Raw genomic sequence first — 15,052 nt, forward strand, 5'->3', positions numbered from 1 at the left:
ATAGGGAGGAAAAAATGCTACAACTGATAAAATACAGTAACTGAGAAGAGGCTGAGAGATGGGTAATGAGAAACTCTAAGCCTTCATAGATTTAGAGAAAATTAATCTGAAGGAAGCCATGTGTCTGTCCTCAGTTATAAAATTGGACTCCAAGATCTAACAGAGCATTTTCCCAGAAGCACTCTGTTATCCTAAGTGTACATGTTACCAGTGGTGATTCCTTGTGACTGGATGGCAAAAGGAACAGATATTAAATATGGGAAGAAGGAAACACAACTGACCAAAGTATTCCAGAGTGGATTCAGTCTACTGGGAGATACATTAGTGCGTGTCCAGTGTCCTAAGACCAAATTCAAACAGGTAGACACAGGCCTCTCCGCACCAACTAGCAACTGTCAGACATCAGAGGCCCTCTGGGACTTCAGCTGAGTTCTGACACCACCTGCTCAGACACAGTACCAGGCCCCACCGGGTAAGGACTCAAGCTCCCTCCACTTCAGGGGGTCCCCTGTACTTCTGTCCAACCAGAGAGGGACTGGAGACTCTCATGAACCCGCCGCCTTAGACTGCAGGTCTGAGGTCCAAGCCCAGGTTATTCAATATTTCTGCTGCTTCTGAGTGAGTAGCTGACCATAAGGCAGAGCTTTCTGGGGGCACTCTTTTGTTCCCTTCACTTGTCAGGATGGCACAGAGCTCAGCAAATCTGTTCACTCACTAGGCCACAATCTAGGATGAGGCTAGGAGCCAAGCTGTTGGAAGAGATGCACAGGACAACAGCTGCCACGCCCTTCCCAGAAATACCCGCCCTCGCCCCCAGTCTCCATGTGCTCACAAACACAGGGGCTCTTCACAGTCCTTCCTTTCTGGACCTTTAGAGGTATAGCACTTCACTGGCCAATGGCAACCAAACCCAACATCCAGCCCCTCTCACGCCTCCTGGGAGGTCAGAAGGGAGGAACTAGAAGTTCCCCCATCAGGTGGTTGGTTCTCCCAGCAACCTGCCCCTACCCAGGAGTCATGTCATTCAAATAATAATAATAATAATAATAATAATAATAATAATAATAATAATACCTGTATCACTCTCATCAAATACATTTCCAGGTTTTTGGGAGCTGTGAGCCAGCAGCTGTGGACTAAGACCAAATACATACAAGGAGTTTGTTTGAGTCCTCTGAGTCACCAGATATGTACACTCCCTATAAATATGGTGTCATGGCCAGAAATCAGTTTAAAAGAGAGAGCGCAGAGTTTTGGATTCCCCATTTTGCACACAAACCCTTCCTCTGTCCACATGACCAAGTTTCCTTTTTCCAATGAGACAGCAGCCACTTAGTAACATACAGTAAATACTGTTTATTGCAGACTTTCCAGCTGACTCGTGAAAAAGGCACTATGAAAGTTGATGAATCTAGATGATCTCTCTAAATGGATTTATGTTAAAATATACACCATTCTGATATAACATCTGTTTTATATATGTGAAATAATATCACATTTAAAGACAAAAATTGTTTTTCCAAAAATAACATTCGTTGAAGGTTAACCACCTTTCCTTATTTCTATCTAGAGTCTTTCCAGGATTAATGTGTATAGCTTCTTTCTTAGTACCAGAAAAAGTTGACACAAATAAACACATAAAATGGCCTCAATTTCCTTTTAACTACTTATGCCAATATTCAGAACCAAGGCTTCTATTAAGCAAAATACTGTGATACACATGCATGCACACACACATACACACACACCCAAATGCAGGCTATTCCCTGTGACAGATTTTGAATGTATCATGACCTCTTGTGCTCTCTCATATATAAGAACATGGTATAAGATACTAAGTAGAATATAAACTAAATCAAAATACAAGCTATATAAGGAATGGTATGTGACCAACATAGCCATGACAAAGACAATGTCTGGGAATGTGTCTTAAGTATATATCCACAAGTCCAAGGCTCTGTGATATTTTACAGTTCATTAGGTATTTAATTTCTAAAAGAAAAAAAAAAGGTTGGCATTAAGAACTCTACATAAATCTAAATATTCTATCATTGAGAGTATCAGAGGAGAGACCTAAGCAAGCAGTGACTATCCTTAAGTAAGCCTCATTTGGAATGACAGACCACACCGTCACAGACAAAACTGAAATTGTCTAGATTTTCAATCATGGGCAATATCTTTAGGTGCAATACATAAATCCACCACTATCAAACAAATGCCTACGTGTGCACTGTGATGATGGCGATTAAAATAGTTAATTCAGTAGAGGAGATCTTGTCTTGGAGAAGGAGATAAAAATATTGCCCAAGGTCAAAAATTGCCATTTGAAAATTTCTCAGCTTGTATAGAGAGTAGGTCCAGAAACAAATCCCTGCTTACTTATGTTTGCACTGTCTCTTTATGGCGTTAAATTAAGTATCTCAAGAAACACAAGTCTGACATTCCCTTCATAGCTTCTTAAAACAAAGCATGTTTGGAATAATGCCAAGAGTAATGGAGTCCAAACACAGACAGATTAGTGACTGCTTCCCTCATCAAAAGACTCCACTCCTGAGTCGCTGGCAGCAGCGCTGATTTTTTCCTGCCGTCTTCGCATGATTTCTTGCAGTTCAGAGCTGCCACTATTATCCTGAAAAATAAACAGGGTGCGGGGGGGGGGGGGTTAATGTCTTGTGTAGACCAAAAGTAGTCATGTGGCTTTTTTGTTTGTTTTTCCCCCTCCTAATATCTCTTGGGGGAAAATCAGAGGCTACCCTTCATATATGTGAGAAATTGGACTTTACTAGCACAATACATTAGTAACATTAAAAACTTTTTAAAGTGTTTATTTATTTATTATTGGAGAGGCAGAGAGGAATTGAGAGGGGAGGGGCAGTTGTGGGGGGGGGGAGAGACAGACAGACACCTGCAGCTTTGCATCACCCCTCATGAAGCTATCCCCTTGAAGGTGGGGACTGGGTCCTTGTGCACTGTAATGTGTGTGCTTAACCGGATACACCACTGCCTGGTCCCCATTGATAACTTTTTCATTTATAAGGTTTCTCAAGGTAATTCAGTCACTGTGCCTTTCCTTTGCACAGTAATGCCTGTGCAATATTCCAGATTCCCAGGATGTAGGAAAATGTGACTATAATAAGCTTAATAAAATAGTATATTATCAGTGAATACCAGTTAGACCAAGAAAAATAACCATCTGCAGTTAAGGGCTTCTAAGCTGGGCTCCCAGACTAGATCCTGCATACACTGTTTCCCTCCACAAGGAGTTGAACATCTGATGTCACATGAATTTTCTCTTTCCAAGTCCTACCTACAATCTGCACTCAGCAATGGAAGTCTCTGGCCAACACAACTGAGTAAAGGTGAACTAAACACAACAGAAGGGACGATGGGGAAGTGATGAGAGATGATGGGTGGTCAGTCTCTGTCTCAGTTCACATGCAGAACAAGGAAAGGCCAGGAGGGAGGAAGGGACTGACTGGTGAGGACATATGACAATGGCAGGTCTGGACTGAAAGAATTTAGGAATCTCAGGAACACAGAACTTTCCAATATACCTTTAAAAAATAACTTAGGGAGTCGGGCAGTAGCACAGAGGTTCAGTGCAGGTGGTGCAAAGCACAAGGACTGGCGAGAGGATCCCAGTTCAAGCCCCCAGCTCCCCACCTGCAGGGGAGCTGCTTCACAAGTGGTGAAGCAGGTATGCAAGTGTCTATCTTTCTCTCCCCCTCTGTCTCCTCCTCCTCTCTCCATTTCTCTCTGTCCTATCCAACAACAAAGACATCAATAACAACAACAATAATAACTACAACAACAAAAAAACAAGGGCAAAAAGAAAGGGGAAATGAATAAATAAATATAAAAAAATAACTTAATACAATCTCAATAAGATTAGAATATTCTCAGGAAAAGATAGTGTTCAATATACAGAAAGTGAGGCAAGGTTATAGGAAAACTTTCCAAGGGCAATGTAATTTACTCCTGACTAAGGATGTTACAGGGTTGTCTGCATGAAGCTATTTAACCTAAGTAACTTAATGAATGGATTTATATAAAATGCCTCACAGAGATAATGAAGTACAAATTTCATGCCAGAACCTAGTCTTTCATGGGAGTCTAAGTATAATTTTCTTGAAAGATATTAAAAAGTTGTGCGATATAATAGCTGGAAACCACTATCCTTGCACATTGGTATGTGCATATTGGTAACTTAAGTACAGCCAATCTGGGGATAGGTGGTCATGCGCCTGGTTAAGCGCACATGTTACTGTGCACAAGGACCCAGGTTCAAGCCCCTGGTTCCTACCTGCAAGGGGAAAGCTTCACAAGTGAAGCAAGGCTTCAGGTGTCTCTCTGTCTCTCTATCTCAATCTCTCAATTCCTCTGTATCCAATAATAATTTTTTTAAAAATAGCCAATCAAGAAAACATTGGCTTTCTGTTTTCAGACAAGCAACTATGACTAAATTTCTTCTCGGGGTTCCCAGTTTTCAGTAATCCCTCATCTGCTCCAGTTATTTAGATATATAACTAGGGCTTAGACAGACAGATGAGATTTTAAGATCCCTTAAACTCTACACTACTAGAATCTCAAACTGAAATATTAGAACAGGCAAAGAGTTGTGACCTCTTCAGTAATTCACTAAAGTAAATGCCTATTGTTATGTCAAGATAAGAATCCCTAAAGTTAATATATAGAATGAGATACGTGGGCTTATCATTAAATTTCCAAAAATGTTTCTATGTTTTATGTCACTTGGCTGTTTGTTTAACAAATGACTCTCTCTGCGATGGTTACTGATGGTCTCCAGGGGCAATTTATGAAAACTGAGTTGAACAATTCATGTCTACATGAAAAGGAATTGACCAAAGTGGACATTAAACACTGTGTCCAGAGGTTTGAGTACATACCCACACCCTTGACTATCACAAGAAAACACAGGTTGGTGGGTTATACCTCTAATGCAGCTTTCTGTACAGTGATTTGGCTAAAGACTCTGGCTCCTTCAGGGCAGACTGTCCTCAGTTCATCTTTATTGAGAGAGAAAAGCTGTGCACCATTTAATACTCCAAGACTATTGACAGTCCTGAAAAAGCAAATGAAAGGGGAAAAAAGAGAGCATTAAAAATACTGTAAAAGACAGAGCATTGAAAACATTGCCTGGTGTGGTCTGGGAGGTGGTGCAGTGGATAAAGCATTGGACTCTCAAGCATGAGGTCCTGGGTTTGATTCTTGGCAGCACATGTATTAGAGTGATGTCTGGTTCTTTCTCTCTCCTCCTATCCTTCTCATAAATAAATAAATAAATAAATAAATGAAATACTATAAATATAAATTAAATACTGCTTGGAGAATACAAAAGAGAAGTTTGGTCCTGGTAGAACCTATCTTCTCTTTTCCAAGTGTTCCACACACCAGAACTTTTAAAATGGTATTTCTTATCACAAAGACATGGAAGTTTCATGACAATGAACTTGAGGCTATACAAGATGATCAAGTATGGCCCTTTCCTCCTTTCCTTCTTTTTTATTTTTTTCTTTCTTAGCAGAGCACTGTTCAGCTCTGCCTTACAGTGGTACTGATTGAACCTGAGAACTCAAGACCTCAAGCATTAAAGTTTTGTCCCATAACCATTATGCTATTTCCCCAGCAGATTGATTATGAAGTATCAAAAAACGGACAACTGGGTTTAAAACCAATTCTTTGAGATCAGGTTTGCACAAAGAACAGATAAACTTTCTTTTGTTCTCTCTTTTTTAAATCATCTTATTTATTGTATAGAGAGAGCCAGAAATTGAAAGGGAAAGCAGAGATAAGAGTGGGAGAGAGAGACCTGAGGTCCTGCTTCACCACTCACAAAGCTTTCCCCCTGTAGGTGGGTACCAGGGGCTCTAACTTGGGTCCTAACATGTGTGCTCAACCAAGGTCACCACCACTCGGCCCCAGCTTAACTTTCTAGTAGCCAGGCAACTGACTAGCTGGGATACCTCACTTTTCAGTCATGCTGGGTGAACTTCTAATATGCCATGTCTTTTGCACTGTGTCATTGAAAAGGTTCATTGTGGGACCGGGTGGTGGTGCACCTGGTTGAGTACACATGTTACAGTGCACAAGGACCCAGGTTCAAGGCCCCAGTCCTCACCTGCAGGGGGAAAGCTTTACGAGTGGTGAAGCAGTGTTGTAGGTGTCTTTCTGTCTCTCTGTCTAGCTCCCCCTTCCTCTCAATTTCTGGCTGTCTCTATCCAAGAAATAAATAAAGATGATAAAAAAACTATTTAAAATAAATAAATAAATAAATAAATAAATAAATATTGAAAGTTTCATTGTATTAAAGACACAAAAACATTAACAAATTTTAATGTCATGCAGCATGTTAAGGTGCAGGTGGCGCAAAACCCAAGGACTGGGTGTAAGGATCCTGGTTTGAGCCCCCCACCTGCAAGGGAGTCGCTTCACAAATGGTGAAGCAGGTCTGCAGTTGTCTATCTTTCTCTCCCCGTGAGTCTTCCCTCCTTTCTCCATTTCTCTCTGTTCTATCCAATAACTACAACAAGGGCAACAAAATGGAATAAATATTTATAAAAAAATTAATGTCATAAATAGAACTTTTGTTATGGGTTTCCTACTGTAAAAAGCTCTACTAGATTATAATGATAGATTCTTAGGCAAAATGAGAAAAAAATAACCTATCATTATAATTTAGTTTATCTCCTGCAGATTCTCTACAGTCTGGGGAGGCTGGCTACAGCTTTACTCCACACACTCCGTAAAGTGATGATGGAGAGAAAACTCCCAGGTTTCAAAGCTACTGACAGTGTCCTGAAGGAATCAATTGATGAACAAACACCACTGTCTACAAAGTAGGGTACCATCATGTGACAGTTGTTTTTCCATTTCTTCCAATTCTTCCTTAGCTGTAAATAGCCAAGAGAAGTCCTTCCCCGAGCAGGGAAAAATGCCATTGAGGCTGTCATTATTTCTGAAGAGTCATGTATGTCTTAGTGACCAAGTTAGAAACAGTGGCCATTTTACACAGAGAACTGTCCAGCATTCCCACAGGCACTTACACGGGGTTGAAGCCCTTGGACTGCAGCCACGCCTTCACGTCGTCTGGTGTGGAGTCATAAGTGATATTGACGACTGGCACATTCTGCCGTGGCACATGGAACTTTTTCTGAGCAGCACTTCTCCCGATGGTCAGTCTGTGGATGAGCTCATCCTGCACTTCCTCCATCTGAGATTTCCTTCCTGGATAGCAACAAGAAGTTATTTTGGAAACATTTCACATATTCTCATTCTTTCTTTCTCTCCCTCTCCCTCTCCCCCTCTCTCTCTTTCTCCCCCCCCCCCCCCCACTCTCTCTCTCTGTATGTGGATCTGAGGCTTTGTGTCTGTGTGATTTTACTTTCTGGGGATCTATGTTTTCATTCAGATAGAAAGACATAAATGGAGATAGAGATAGAAAGCAGGAGAGGGAGTCAGGCAGTAGCGCAGTGGGTTAAACACACATGGCGCACCTCACAAGGACCGGAGTAAGGATCCCGGTTGGAGCCCCCAGCTCCCCACCTATGAAGGAGTCGCTTCACAAGCAGTGAAGCAGGTCTGTAGGTGTCTATCTTTCTCTCCCCGTCTTCCCCTCCTCTCTCCAATTCTCTCCTATTCAACAACAACAACTACTACAACAATAAAACAACATGGGCAACAAAAGGGAATAAACAAACAAACAAACAAACAAATAAATAAATAAATAGAAAGAAGTCAGAAGAGGGGAGTCGGGCGGTAGCGCAGTGGGTTAAGCAAGGACCAGTGGAAGGATCCTGGTTAGAGCTCCCGGCTCCCCGCCTGCAGGGGAGTCGCTTCACAGGCGGTGAAGCAGGTCTGCAGGTGTCTCTCTCTCTCTCTGTCTCCGTCTTCCTCTCCTCTCGCCACTTCTCTTTGTCCTATCTAACAACGACAATATCAACAACAGTAGTAACTACAATAATAAAAAAACAAGGGCAACAAGAAGGGAAAAATAAATATTTAAAATTTTAAAAAAGAAAGCAGAAGAGAAGGGTCAGGCAGTGGTGCACCAGGTTAAGCTCTCACACTACAGTGTGCAAGGACCCAGGTTCAAGCCCCTGGTCCCCACCTGCAGGGGGAAGCTTCACAAGTGGTAAAGCAGGGCTGCAAGTGTCTCTCTGTCTCTCTCCCTCTCTATCTCCTCCTCCCCTCAATTTCTCTGTCTCTATCCAGTAATAAATAAATAAAATAAAAAAGGCTCCATTTAATACTAATAATAAAAAAACACAGAAGAGCACTAGGCTCAAACTTGGGTCATGTGCATGTCAAGACATGTACCCCACCTAGAAAGCTCTCTGTCTTTCTCTAGAACCCAAGGCCAGTTTACTCCAGAAAGACCTAAATTTAGTATTCCTACCAACCTTCCTAACTTCCATTCTCAGCCAAGGATAAATTCCACCATCAATTATTAAAAACATTCCCTAGCCCTGCTCCTCTCTCATCATTGTGTTCATCTGGCAAGAACCCAGTCCTTGTTCAATCTTACTTTCTGCTTATTCTGCATCTGCACCTGTATCCTGAACACAACACGACCATGCTGAATGATCTCTTGTTACATTCAGGTTGTGAACCTCAATTAGGTGCTTTATGCTGTCTGACAATCCCGCCACTGTTCCTGATGCTAGTGGGTCTCAGATGGGCTAAATTTTGACCCCCACAAGGGACATCAAGAGATCAGAGATCATTTTGGATGTGTGTGTGGGGGGAGGAATTTGGAAGTGACACTTATGTAGTGGGGAAACCCAGAATACACAAAACAACAAACTGTTAAAATGCTGCTGGGCACAGTACTTGGTCCTGCTTTTCTGTGTCAGCACTTATACCATGTCCAATGACAAGTGAGTGGCTACGGAAGTTGTGGTCTATATACATTATGAAATATTAAGGAGAAAGTCATCTCCTTTGATTCATCTAGGATGGAACTTGAAGGCATTCCTTCCCTGACAATGGTCATTTTAAGATGGAAACCAAATACTGCAACTCTTCTGCTCATATGACCCACACTGCTCCTGAGACAAATGTCTACTCCATTTGCACCTCTCTCTAATGTCAGGCCACTACTCTTTCCTAGGACCTGACTAGCTCTCAATGCCTGTTCCTTGGTGCTCTTCCAATTGAAGAGCCTCTGTTTAAAATGCCTTCTTCCATATACCAGAGGATTCACTCTTCCTCAACTGCAGGTTACCCACCAACTATATAAGATTGCAACCCTTCCCCCTAGGGGGCTTACTTCTCCTACGCACAAGGTTTTGTTATTTTCCAACTAGTTCTCACTTTCTAACAGTCTATATCAACATAATTGTTTATTTCCTTTCATCAAAATATATGCCTGAGGAAATGGGCTTTTTCCCTGTCTTATTGCTTATTGGAACAGAGATTCAACAAATCAACACTGAATAAATGCACAGTGGAGGTACTCTGTTGAGTTGCTCACTGAAACATTTTGAAAAACATCACACACAAACTCCAAAAATAGGTAGATATAAAAATGAAATGCAAGGGGGCCGGGCTGTGGCATATGGGCTTAAGGGCACATAGTACGTAGTGCAAGAATCCCAGTTCAAGCCCCAGGCTCCCACGTACAGGGGGGTCATTTCACAAGCATGAAATGGGTCTGCAGATAGGTCTCTCTTCCTCCTCCCTTCTATCTCCCCCTCTTCTCTCAATTTCTTTCTGTCATATATATATATATATATATATATATACACATATATATGTATACACACATACACACATATATATACATATACATATATAATATACATATATATATATATATAAATGGAATGCAAAAAGAGGACTGATCAGTCAAAATCATGTGGTGATGGATCACTTGGCTGAGGCCCTCAAGCTAAGTTCCAGTATTGGATGGGTGACTACAGAGAAGCTCTTTTGATAATGACATGTTGTTGTCATTTCTCTTCCTTCTGTCTAGCCCACCCTTTTCTTTTTTCCTTCTCTCGAGAATAAGGGATGAAAAAAAAAAAAAGTACTGGAGAAAGATACTTAAAGGTGATATCGCTCATGGGCAGGGTCTTAGAAGCTCATAGAAAAATAATTTTTTAAATGATGTTATTCATTAGAAGCATAATATAATTAGAATTTTCTTTTTATTATTAGTTTCAATTCATGGCTAGTTGAGGTCAAAACTACCTTTGACTAATTTGCCAATTATTTCCTACAGCTATTTGATATTTATAAGACCCACATGCTATTCTGTCTTTAGGGAACAAAGAAGACATGAACCTGTGTGAAAAAGAATAATGTGTTTGAGTTGTACACATACTATGCACATTATACACAGAGAGAAACATTAAATCAGTCTTCTATGACCTTGAGGGATTAAATAAAAATAGCACATAGAAATCCAACTGATCATCTTGGGAAATAAGTAGCAATGACTTGGTCAGTAAGACAGCTTTTCCTTGACTATGGGTCTATTACTTTTTTTTTTCCAAAGAAAAGTGTTTCAGAAAGTGTTTGGTTCCACTGAGAAATAGGTGAAAGTGTGAAAGAACCAAACAGTGTAGCTTCTGGCTACTTATAATTTTTTTTGTTAGCACCTGGCCTTCACCACCTCAAGATTACTTTTTTTTCAGATAGAGACAAAGAGACAGAGAGAGCTGGGGAGCACACAAGCAGTACAATGTTCTCCTTGGAGGAGGGGGTTCAGGCTCAAACCTGAGCTACAGAGACAGCAAAGCAGTACACTATCCAAGTGAGATATTTTGCTGGCCCCAGTCTCTTTCGTTATTAGTAGCATCATTTTTCATGCCTCAAACAGTCAGGAAACCTGAGAGGAGATCAAATGCAGAACTTGGGAGAAAAGGAGGGAGGGAGAGAGTGAGATTGAGAGGGCGGGGAGGGTGAGGGGGACACTGGGTTGTAAATTTAAGTATCACATGGTTTCTAAAAGTTAACTCTTAAATCAGAACATCAAAAGTACAGCTGAAAGAAAGAAACTAGCAAAAGCATCCCCACACTCTTATCATGGAGTGATTTACTCTGCTTCATCTCTAGCCCAGGGCATATGGCCTTCTCCCAGAGGATACAGAAGCCTCTTCTGATGCGCTCCTGACCATTTGGTTTCCACTTACAATTTTCTAGCACTCACAACAAACTGGACTAGTTTTAGACTTCTTTCTAAAGTAACACATCTGATTACAAATGATTAAAGGCAAACAAAAGGACTAACATTTCAAAGGACTAACATTTCAAGAAGTGCAAGGCAATTCAAGCATTCGCCTCCTCAGAGGTGAGAAGAGGAGAAGCTTTTCGATCCTGCCTGAAGTCCATCTGACTAGCTCTCCCCCCAGCTAGTGGGAGCAGGCAGCTCTCAGCTACAAACGGCCTGGTTCTTGTTCTCTGTGACATTAGAAAAACAGGCACAATGACTTTTCCCATGCTCATGGCTATTTGATAACATTCTGAGGAGAATTTGCTATACAGTTCCTCTCATTATATTTTTATCAGAATTCTAGGCAAGTAAACAGAGATTACAGTTAGCAAAACAGATGCATTTTGGGAGAAATCTGGCTATCAATAAACAAACATGGCTCTTTGGTTCTAAAAAACTACTGAGAAGCCCCAATGAAGCAGGTCTGAAGGTATCTCTCTTTCTCCATCCCTCTCTATCCCCCCTCTCCTTTCAATTTCTCTGTCTTGTTAAAAAAAAAAAAAAGGAAAAAATGGCCACCAGGAGCAGTGGATTCATAGTGCTGGCACTAAGCCCCTGCAATAACCCTGGAAGCAATAAATAAATAAATAAATACTTGTTTTAAGGTAAACACAAAGTAAAACTTGGACTGGTTTAGTATACTACACCAAAGCAAAGAACTCTGGGGAAAGAGAAAAGGGACATGGCTAGGGAAAGGTGGCTTTGGGATCTTGGTGCATGATGGTGTAAAAGGAACTAAGTTGAGTTATCAGTGTGTTTTATAGACACTTATGTAGAAGGAGAAATTTTACCCATGTGTCAACAGCTGTACTGTAAAATACTTGTTTTATAGGAAGAAAAGTATGTATCTGATGCCAAACTATCTGATAATCTTAAAAAGAAATGTATATTTTATATTAATGTTATTATTATTATTTATTCCAGAACACTGCTCAGCTCTGGCTGATGTTGGTGCTGGGGATTGAACTTGGGACCTTGGAGCCTCAGGCATGAGAATTTGTTTGTATAACTGTTATGCTATTTTCTCCATCCACAAAATTTATTAAGAACCACAAGTTATTGCACCAATCTGGGAAAGGGGTGTTTCTATTTTATATGTGAATGTAACCCTTTTGTTTATTAAAAACAAACTTGGAAAACTGTCAGGAGAGTTCTCCAAAGTATTCCAATTTTGCCTCTTTCCCACTGCAGCATTCTCAGTTTCTGAGATTAGGACAAAGAACAAACTATCCCAGCTCAAACTGTTCCAAATGGGGTTGAGACACCATTCTGACCCTAGGGCTTGGAAAAACAAAATGTGCCATGGTGTCAGAAATTACTGTGCTGGCTTCTCTACGGAGGGAATGTTACACATTGTGGTAAGAACAGACAAAGAACAGTGATGGCTGGGGGCAAAAAAAAAAAAGTGCCTTCAGGAAATCAATAAAAACATTTATAGGGGGCCGGGCGGTAGGTAGCACAGTGGGATAAGCGCACATGGCGCAGAGCACAGGGACCAAGTCTAAGGATCACGGTTCCAGCCCCCGGATCCCCACCTGCAGGGGTCGCTTCACAGGCAGTGAAGCAGGTCTGCAGGTGTCTGTCTTTCTCTCCCTCTGTCTTCCAATCCCCTCTCGGTTTCTCTCTGTCCTACAATAATAATAATAGTAGCAACAACACCGATAAACAACAAGTGCAACAAAAGGGGGGGAAATGGCCTTCAGGAGCAGTGGATTTGTGGTGCAGGCAATGAGCCCCAAAATAGCCCTGGGGGCAAAAAAAAAAAAAAAAAGAACATTTATAAAACATTCTCATCTCAAAAGTATTTCCTGGCTGGGGAAATAGCTCAAATGGCAGAACACAGGACTTATATGCTGGGGGATTTGTGGTTGGTCCCCCTTGCCACATCTGTCTGAGTGGGGCCTTAGCACCACTGACATTTTGTTGAAGCCTGTCTTATTCATTGAAGGACATTGCTAAACATTCCTGGTTTCCACTCAATAGATGCCAGTAGCATTTTACATCTCCAGTTAGTACCAGATGTCCCTCATAAGTTCAACCTTGGCTGAGAAGGACTGATTCCTTCTTGGCTGAGAAGGATGATTCTTTATGTCATCATCTCACTGAATCCCCATACCTATTCATCTGTTTCTTTCTATTTTTTTTTTATTAGATAGGACAGAAATTGAGAGAAATGGAGAGAAAGAGGGGGAGAGAAAAATAGACACCTGCAGACCTGCTTCACCACTCACGAACCAGGTCCTTGTGCTTGGTAATATGTGTCCTTAACCAGGTGTGCCATTGCCCAGCCTCTGAATCCTCATACTGACCCTATTAAGTAGAATCCCTCCCTTGATTTTAAATGACAGGCAAATTAAACTGATGAAGGCCCAGAGCAAGTGAGTGATGTTTTGCCACACAGACCATAGCATGTCTTGCTCCAGACTCTGAATTCAACAACCCACAGTATACTGCGCAGACTTACACACATCAGAGATCAGAGAGGACTTGCTTTCTCCCAGAATTTCTTGGAAGAAGAAAAAAAAACACTTTGCAATCTATACTCCATGCAAATGTAAAGGATAATTATTTATACTTGACTGTTGAAAATTTACAGGACAATAATAATTATTATTCTACTCAGCAGTGCTTCTTTTTCTTTTTCTTTCTGTTTTCTGATTGCCACAAGAGTTATTGCTGGGACTGGATGTCTCCACAAGAAATCATGGCTTCTGGCAGCCATTTTTCTCCCTTTTTCTTTCTTTCTCTCCTTCTCCCTCTTTCATTTCAACAGGACAGAGAAGTTGAGACGAGAGGGGGAAATAGGGAGAGAGAAAAAAGGCTGCAGCCCTACTTCACCACTCATGAAGCTTTCCCCTTCTGCAATTGAGGGTCAGGCGGTTGAATCTGGGTCCTTGCACATGGTAATGTGTACGCTCAACTGGGTGCACCACTGCCTGGTCTCAGCAGTGCTTTGAAGTCACAGAGGAAAATGCATGTTTTTTGTCACCCTTGATAGAGAGACTTACGGTCCACAGGAAGTTGTTTGTGTCTCTGGCTATCTCGCACAATACTGCCACCACTTTCACTGGAGCTGCTGTTCTGACGGGTGACATTTGCTGGGACCTTTGACACAGGAACAGGAGCTGGAGTAGAAGGAGGAAGGGGGACAGGAACAGGAGCTGGTGTTGGAGGAGGTGACGGAGCCAAAGGAGTGTCGGCAGGTCTGGGGCCATATTCCATCCTTTGTTTCTATTAAAAAAAAGGTAAATATTTTGAAACATTAAAAATATATACTAGGGAAGAAAAAAAAAATGAGACTTTGACACCATTTGTTTGTAAACTCACTTGAACCCTTTGTATATTTCTCCAATCCAATGCTGTGTAATGATTGTGAAGATTATCTTTTAAGTATATTACATACTTGCTTAAAATTAAAATGTAGGGGGCTGGGTGGTGTCACACCTGGTTGAGCACAAGTAATATAATGCACAAGTATTTGGGTTCAAGCCCCTGATCCCCACCTGCAGGGGAGAAGCTTCATAGGCAGTGAAACAGGTTGCAAGTGTCTCTATCTCTAGCATGAGGTCCAGAGTTCAAAGTTCCTCTCTGCCAGGAATCTCCTATACCAGAACAATGTTCTCACTCTTTCTCTCTTTCTCCCCACCCCTTCTCCCATTAACAAGTAAATAAATTAATAGCAGCATCTATTAGTAATAAAGTATTTAAAGCAAATCAAACTATAACAAGCATCAAAATGCAACAGCACACACCAGTCATCTGTTCAATGCATATATAATGTTCCCTGGAGTAGAAGGCCCTCTTGCACACTATTTC

The 15,052-nt window shown here is 41.3% G+C and overlaps 1 protein-coding gene across 1 annotated transcript; it reads right to left on the reverse strand.

The window, feature by feature from the left end:
- Positions 1-1,336: 1,336 nt before the first annotated feature.
- Positions 1,337-14,492, reverse strand: EPS8 (epidermal growth factor receptor pathway substrate 8). Its single transcript, XM_060194431.1, has 4 exons — positions 14,245-14,492; positions 7,065-7,245; positions 4,954-5,083; positions 1,337-2,629 (listed from the first exon to the last, which is right to left on the reverse strand). The coding sequence occupies exons 1-4, from the start codon at positions 14,456-14,458 to the stop codon at positions 2,516-2,518; spliced, it is 639 nt and encodes a 212-aa protein (XP_060050414.1). The 5' UTR covers positions 14,459-14,492; the 3' UTR covers positions 1,337-2,515.
- Between the last annotated feature and the right edge of the window lie 560 nt (positions 14,493-15,052).

The sequence above is a fragment of the Erinaceus europaeus genome, chromosome 7, assembly GCF_950295315.1.
Source record: "Erinaceus europaeus chromosome 7, mEriEur2.1, whole genome shotgun sequence".
Classification (NCBI taxonomy): domain Eukaryota; kingdom Metazoa; phylum Chordata; class Mammalia; order Eulipotyphla; family Erinaceidae; genus Erinaceus; species Erinaceus europaeus.

Bases quoted from the DNA above. Each gene is read 5' to 3' on its own strand.
- EPS8 (XM_060194431.1), bottom strand. From the start codon at position 14,458: ATGGAATATGGCCCCAGACCTGCCGACACTCCTTTGGCTCCGTCACCT. The intron at 5,084-7,064 runs GTAAGTGCCTGT...TTGCTTTTTCAG, and splicing joins TCCAAGGGCTTCAACCCCGT to GACTGTCAATAGTCTTGGAG. The intron at 2,630-4,953 runs GTATAACCCACC...TTTATTTTTCAG, and splicing joins TACAGAAAGCTGCATTAGAG to GATAATAGTGGCAGCTCTGA.